Consider the following 8,388-nt stretch of genomic DNA (forward strand, 5'->3'; position numbering starts at 1 on the left):
CGATATTTCCAGCCTTGATGAGTATACTACAGCAACATTTGCAGACGATACAGCCATATTATCAGTAGACAGTAATATTGATATTCCAAAGGAAAAATACAGAGATCCATCAATAAAATTCAAGATTGGACTAGGAAGTGGAGGATGAAACTAAATGAAGCAAAGTCGATTCACATCAACTCCATCAATAAGAAGGACCTGCCCATACCAATAACAATTAACAACCAAGTTGTACCATATGCCAATGATGCCAAGTATCTAGGTATGACCTTGGACGCAAAGCTTTGCTGGAAGGCCCATGTCAAGAAGAGGAGAGAGGAGCTTGGAATCAAATATAAGAACTGTATTGGCTGATCGGTAAAAACTCCAACCTATCAATCCAAAACAAAGTTCTTCTGTTAAAACATATATTGAAGCCAGTATGGACTTATGGTATACAACTTTGTGGGTGTACCAAAGATAGCAACATCAATGTCATACAACGATTCCAGAACAAGGTGCTGAGGAACATTGTGGATGCTCCTTGGTATGTCAGGAACAGCGAGCTTCATAGAGACCTGCACGTCGACCTGGTGTCCACCGAGATCCAGAGGCATGCGGAGAGGCACGAGGGGCGACTCCACCAACACGACAACGTTGAGGCGATCCAGCTGCTAGACAATGGAGGGTTGGTGCGGAGGCTCAAAAGGAGGAAACCGTATGAGCTAGTGTAGTGCTTGTTCAATTAGTGTCCAGTGAAAGAGCAGAGCAGTGATTGAGTGAATCTAGCTTCTATAGTACAGTCAACAAGTGTACATATACCCTAACATACTACTTGAAAATTGGCATTTGGCGGTTTGGCATTTCTCTTAATGTTTAAATGTTTAAATTTTTATATGTTGCGCATTTACGGCGAAACGAGGTAATAGATTTTCATGAAATTTGACAGGTATGTTCCTTTTTAAATTGCGCGTCGACGTATATAGAAGGTTTTTGGAAACTTTGCATTTCAAGGATAATATAAAAGGAAAAAGGAGCCTCCTTCATACGTCAATATTAGAGTGAAAATCAGACTATAGAATTATTCATCATAAATCAGCTGTCGAGTTGACTATAAATTGCATGCCATGACGCATGCAATCAATATCTCAATGTAACTTGGTAAAAAAATAGCAGCTGTTTAGACTATAAATTGCATGCCTCATTGAATTCAATTTTTATGCACCATTAAATAGGATACAAAGAACTTATAACAGCTCGTCTGGGCGCCTAGATGTCTTCTGGTTTTCTCGCGCTAAATTCCGGAAAGCGTTATATGATAATTAAATCTCTTGTGTAAGCATGATCTGATCAAATAAATAGTTAGTGTATCAGTGTGGATGTGCTTATGGTTTGAGACGTCGTTATAACTGCGCGAGGTCTACTGTTCACAGAACTACTAGTAATTGAATAAACAATATCAGTAAGAATTTCTAATGAGATATTCGCTGTTAAAATTTTCAAGTAGTATGTTAGGGTAGAAAAAATTAGCTCATTAGTCTCCAGACTAGATATCTCTAGTATTGACAATAATAAAAAAAATAGTAAGGTGGTCATGCAATACATGATTTCGATACGGAATTTCAAGAAAAAATGAATGGCGAAACCCGCATATCGATATCTCAAACCGTTTTGAAGATATTCACATTATTAATCAATACTGTTCAAAGCAGAAAGGAAAGAATATAAAGTAAGAGAACGGCTTAGAATCTCGAAAAGAAATGTGATTGGGGATCAATTATTCTTGTCTAAACAAGAATATAACTTAGCATTCCGACTGTTGTAGAAACGTTATCAAAATCCAGTCATCTTATCAAAATATTTCATTGATCAGATTCTCGACTGTAAAAGTTTCTCGCTATCAGTTTAAAAGTCTTGAAGTCTATCAAGTCATAATTGAATCGTTAAAAGCACAATAAATTTGAAAGATGATCATTAAAAGCACAATAAATTTGAAAGATGATCATTCGACTTTGTTCTGGTGTTGATTATGTTGAGAAAAATCGATCTCAAACCCGATTTGAATTTCAATCTTCACTGAAGCCCAACGAAATACCTACGAGCAAATCCTCACTTGAATTTCTAATTAAAAAATCTAGAACTATTGAACTGGTCAATGCTACTGGAACAGTCGCACCAATCAAATATAATTCCTGTATTAATAAATCAAAAAAGTTGGTCGATTCTAGGCTAATAGCCACCGCTACTTCAAATATATATTCAAAGATCAAAATTCAAATATCCATCGAAAATGTAACACCTCTTGTAAAGCTCGTTCCAGTAGATTAGTGGAGTGTTCCCACTTCAACAATATGGTATTATAGAACTTCTCATGACAAACTCCTGTTATTTGAATAATATAATCTCATATTCATTTTTTTTCACAGGACGTTATTACCAGGAATACTATCTTGAAAATGTTGCTCGAATACGCTTCACAAAGCTCAGCTCAATTCATCTTCCTCACACCACATGACCTCAGCCGAGTTGAAACAAGTCGACAAGACGTTTCAGTGCACAGGTTAGTGATAACGTCATCTTTATCTAGTTTTATTGTTTGTTTTTAATAATTCATTATTGCAAAGAATTTTACAGTAATGAAAAATACAAAGTATTAGTGAGAAGCGCGACAGTCAATGGCCAAACTGCGTTTTTATAGTAACTGTAAAATGAACCAGTAAAATCGATAATATCGAATTTCAGTATCGATACTTGATACTACCTATCTAAATAACCAAATTTGATACTATAGATGTAAGTGATCACTGGTGTTTTTACTCTACACTCTACAGTTACTGTATAAGGACAGTTTGGCCATTGAAACATAATCAGTTTCCCTACCAAAATGTTATACCGACCTCATCGTAGGTTCAAAATATGTTTCCAATTGGTAAAAGAAGTGATAAGTTCCAAATTTCCAGTGTAATAAGATGAAGTTTGTTTGGAATCTTTGAAGTTTGTGACAGTCAATGGCCAAACTGTTTTTATATAGTAACTGTAGTTTACTCCAAGTCCAAGTCAAGTCTAGCCAATGCAACGTAAGGTGCGTACAGATATACGCGCCGCGAACATGAGCAATTCACTTTTAGTCAGCTGATTATATCTGTATTTTTACAGAAACGGTAAGATATAGATATAAAAAGCTTGACATCAGCTGATTAAAAGTGAATTGTTCATGTTCGTGGCGCGTATATCTGTACGCACCTGTATATGCATTAACGGAATATGTGAGGTAGCATATTTACTCTGCTATTACGAATGGTTATAGTTGATCAGTTAATAGTTCTGTTACCTGTCTATGGAATTATATTCTCCAATGATTTAATAATAAATTGTGTTAATTATATTTGTATAATAAATATTTAATATAATATTTGGTTGATTATATTTTACTTTGCTAAAAAAGATCTGGCAACATTGCGCAACTACAAAAGGATAGCATCAGCTGTTGATAAATGATAGATCACCAAGAATAGGATATCTACTGCCATTCATTACGTGCTCCTCACTATAGCAGACATAAATGGCATAAAACATAATATTCAACTTTGAATCCATAAGAGTAGCATGATAATAGTGATATACAATATAAAATTATTGGAAATTAGTGCTCATTCCTCCTTACACCTATCATGGATTGATCATTCTATAAAAATTAATTACTTAATATTGTTCGAACGTATTTATTACATTTTAAAGTTATTTATTTCAATCACTTTCATATAACCTATAACTGTTTATGCATAACTTGTGATTGCCACTCTATCTGATTTTGTTTGTAATTGTAAACAAAAATCATATTTCTTATAAAAGTAATTGCGCATTTCAAAACCCCACTTAGTGATGTGAAATTCACGGGAATCCAAGATTGAGGAAACATTCCCTGGGAATTTAAGGGAAGTATTCCCAAAATTCAAAAATTCCCTTCCATGGGAATGTCTACACGGAATTCATGAATTTTGGGAATATTCCCTCGATCTTGATTAAATTTCCCGTACTTTCACATCACTAAGTGAAAAAAAATGTATAGCATTAGAGATTTCAGATGGATTTTATTTTATTTACAGGATCAGCAGTCCGAGGGCCTGAATCTCCTGTGATACTGTTGCACACTTATTGGGCTTGGAACCGTGTATCAGGCCCCAGATAGATAGATTATATATAGTTTGCAATTTATTTATTTATTCATTCATTGTAAGGCAATTTCTAAATTTCTATACCTTCAAAAAAAGTGGTTTTTGGGTAGTGGTCTGTGTGTGTGTGTGAGTTTATGTGCGTCTGTGTACATGATATCTCATCTCCTAATTAACGGAATGACTTGAAATTTGGAACTTAAGGTCCTTACACTATAAGGATCCGACACGAATAATTTCGATCAAATGCAATTCAAGATGGCGGCTAAAATGATTTTCTCAAAAACGGCTCCAACGATTTTGATCAAATTCATACCTTTAAAAGTCATTGATAAGCTCTATCAATTGTCACAAATCCCATATCTGTAAAAATTTCAGGAGCACCGTCGCCCCATCTATGCAAAGTTTGATTTTAGATCCCCAATTATCAGGCTTCAGATACAATTTAAACAAAAAATTTCAAGTGGAAAAGATTCAGCATGAAAATTTCTATAATTAATATCCAGTAACATTTTCACCTAAAATTGAAAATAAGCTCGAAATTCGAGAAAATAAGATTATTCAATTGCAAACTGTTGATTCTATTAAATCATCCACTATGAAGAGATAGCAGACCTCTTGTGTCTGCAGCGCTATTGACCTGTCACCAGCTGGCTCAGATCTTTGAACAGTAGACTTGAGATGCGCGTGAACACTAGCGTCAGGTGATCAATTTTCATAACGGCAAGGAATGTTGTGTGAGTGCGCCACACCAGATTTTTGAGTCTCACTCATATGACTGGTGACATGTCAGTATTATCATAGAGAAACAATAGTTTAACGCTTTTTTCTCTTGTATTATTAAATCTAAATTATTATATAATTACTATACAGTATTTTGTCTAGTAAAAATAATAATAAAAAAATACATGATTATATATAGAATGCCTTAATGTATACAAAATAATTGTTTATAATGTCTATATATCTATTCTATTTAATTGAAATTGTAAAATGGAATACAAGGTTTTTTTCAATTAGGAATTTTCTGACTGCTTTTTTAAAAAATCTGGTGTGGCGCACTCACACAACTTTCCTTGCCGTTATGAAAATTGATCACCTGACGCTAGTGTTCTCGCGCATCTCAAGTCTACTTATAAACAAAGATCTGAGCCAGCTGGTGACAGGACAATAACGCTGGAGACATATGAGGTCTACTATCTCTTCATAGTGAATCATTTAATAGAATCAACAGTTTGCAATAGAATAATCACTTTTTCTCGAATTTCGAGCTTATTTTCAATTTTAGGTGAAAATGTTACTGAACAACACTTTGACTGCCATGCATGTTTCTGAAGAATCTTGATATTGGCCAAGGTCATTTTTTTGGCTTAGTACCCTCAAAATTGGCTAACATTGCTATATATTTCATCATTACTCATACTTCACCATTTTCTTTCATTTTAAAGTACGGTAGTGATCTTATATAATGCACATGGCTTGTTGAAAAAAAAGTGGAATCTTCATCAAAGGCCATGTGCACTGAATGTGATGCACAACTCTAAAATGATATTCTAATTGATTTCAATGCATCTAGGTAATAGACAATAAAATACAGATTCAGTGGTCCAATGAAATATAATGTATCAGTAAAAAATTGAAAGCAAAAAATACATAAGAAATGTCTTGTCAAAATGTAAAAATAATTATTGAACATTAGTCACAGTTCATAAGTAAAAGATATAGTTCATGTGTATGTATTATTTCATTGGTGTACTTTTGTGAAGTTCAAAGAAGCAATCGATACACATATAATTTTGAGGACATGCAATTTATAGCATTTCCGCGTCCATAGGCTTTGGACAATTTTGTGTAACATGAATTACAACGACGTCTATTTTCTGTTTCAACAATCCTATGCTCTGATATTGGTAGAGTAGGTGCAGTTTCTTCCATGTGGAGTAAAGCAAGTGTTACAGATTCCCTAAACTTTATTATCTTCATTTTCTTTCCCGTAACTTTTTCATATAGATAATGAGCATTGACCAACGCAGTATTGCACAGTAGTTCTATTCCTACCTTCCTATACCACCTAATGCTTTTTCTGATTGGGCTTGAATAAGACTTTCTTTGATCGGATAAATCGATGTATGTCTTGGCTTTGTTATAGTCAACAATGGCATTTGGTTTCAAAACTGGTCCCCGTCTTTTATTTACTTCAATAAGCTGAGAATCATGTTTGGTTGTGAGGAATAAAACTTCTCTTTTATCTCTCCATTTGCCCACTGTAACTTTACCTTTACTTTGTAGTGCAAACATTTCATCCTTGCCAAGTTTCTTCTTTATTACAGGTGTGGGTTATTTTTACGTCTACTACGTAAAGTGCCAACAAGGTGAGTTTTTTTCTCTAACAAATGGTTGGCCAAATTGACACTTGTATAAAATTATCAGTGAAAAGTGTTCTATTGGCATTGAGGAGACCTTCCATCAATTCAAGAACAGTACAGAATGTTACATCTCTACTAGAAAACTCTTTTCCTTTATAAACTTTGATTTTCAAGGTATAGCCCCCCTCAGAACACACTTTGTGAACCTTTACCCCATACTTAAACCGTTTTCCAGGAATGTATTGACGAAACCCCAACCTCCCACGAAATGGCACTATTGTTTCGTCAATACATATATTTTCTCCCGGTGAATAAGCCTCCTGGAATTTCCTATTCATTAGTTCTATAAGTTTACTAACTTTATAAAGTTTGTCATCAGGATCCCTATTTTCATTATCACAGAAATTAACATTATTCAAAATCAATTGAAACATGTTTTGGGATTTTATTTTAGAAATTTAATTTTTGTATAACAAATTTTTACTCCAATAATCCTCTAGGGTTGGTTTTTTATCCAACCCCATCCAAAAGATGAACCCCAGAAATCTTTCTATGTCTTTTATATCAATGTCTTGCCATAATGCTAATCTACAAGAGGCTGTCATTGTTTCTTTCACTATTCTAGAAATTATTTTTTGATTAGCATTTGTACCTGAAGTGGAAGAAGAAGCAACAGGAAAGTTATCTTCAAGAGCACCATCATTTACTGTTTCAATTTCAATGTTCAAATTTTTATTAGAATCACTTTCATCAACCATAAGTCCTAAATTGTCATTAGAGTTATTGACTGTAGCAAAATTTGTACCTGAAGTGGAAGTAGAAGCAACAGGACAGTTATATTCAATCTTGTTCACTGCAATTGCATCAACTTTATCACAATGTCTAGCTCGTTTAGGTGGAACAATACTATCATCACTTGATGAGCTATTGCTATCACTTGAGTCATTTTCATAGTCAGAATCAATGCCTGTATTGTCTATGTCATCAATAGACAAATCACTTTCATCAAAAAAATCTGTAATAAACTTTTCATCCATACTTTCCTGTTCAAAACATTCCTAATAAAGTTGAGGTTATGGTACTACAACACTGAGCATGAACTGTCAACTGTGGCTAAGCAGCTATAAACAAGCATTTTGAACAGCTGGTATTAAAATATTCAGTGGTGCCAACCTGAAGCCAAGTGCAGAAAACTTTCATAACAGGCCACTACTTTGTTCTACAGGCATCATTTCCGCTCTGTTGTGGTTGTATACGATGCACGAAGGCAAATACCAGAGTTCAACGTGTGATCGCATAAAATGATGCACATGGCCTAATGAAAAATATTATTGTGAATCAGATATGATGCACACGGCAGTCAAAGTGTTAATTGTAGAGATTTTCATGCTCAATCTTTTCCACTCGAATTTTTTCGTTTAAATTTTATCTGAAGCCTGATAATTGGGAATCTAAAATCCAACTTTGCATAGATGGGGCGGAGCTCCTAAAATTTTTACAGATAATATGGGACTTGTGGCAGTTGATAGAGCTTATCAATGACCATTTTAGGTATAAATTTAATCAAAATCGTTGAAGCCGTTTTCGAGAAAATCGCGAAAAACCCTGTTTTTGACAGCATTTTTGCCATTTTAGCCGCCATCTTGAATTGCATTTGATTGAAATTGTTCGTGTCGGATCCTTATATTGTAAGGACCTTGAGTTCCAAGTAATTCCGTTAATGGTGAGGTGAGATATCGTGTACACAGACGCACATACACTCATATACACACACACACACACACACACACACACACACACACATACAGACCAATACCCAAAAACCAAAGTTAGTAGACAGAAGGTTGGTCACTCATCTATAGTATTTTCGT

General features: G+C 34.4%; 1 protein-coding gene across 4 annotated transcripts in view; it reads left to right on the forward strand.

Annotated features, from left to right (window-relative positions):
- Positions 1-4,308, forward strand: part of LOC111043520 (structural maintenance of chromosomes protein 6) — a 100,123-nt gene extending 95,815 nt beyond the window's left edge. For all 4 annotated transcript variants that reach the window (XM_022328498.2, XM_022328497.2, XM_039421205.1 and 1 more), the window contains 2 exons: positions 2,406-2,539; positions 4,086-4,308. In XM_022328498.2, the coding sequence (XP_022184190.2) occupies positions 2,406-2,539; positions 4,086-4,107 (156 nt within the window). In that variant the 3' untranslated portion in view covers positions 4,108-4,308. The remainder of the gene's footprint in view (positions 1-2,405; positions 2,540-4,085) is intronic.
- The last annotated feature ends 4,080 nt before the right edge of the window (positions 4,309-8,388 follow it).

Source organism: Nilaparvata lugens, chromosome 2 (assembly GCF_014356525.2).
Source record: "Nilaparvata lugens isolate BPH chromosome 2, ASM1435652v1, whole genome shotgun sequence".
Lineage (NCBI taxonomy): Eukaryota > Metazoa > Arthropoda > Insecta > Hemiptera > Delphacidae > Nilaparvata > Nilaparvata lugens.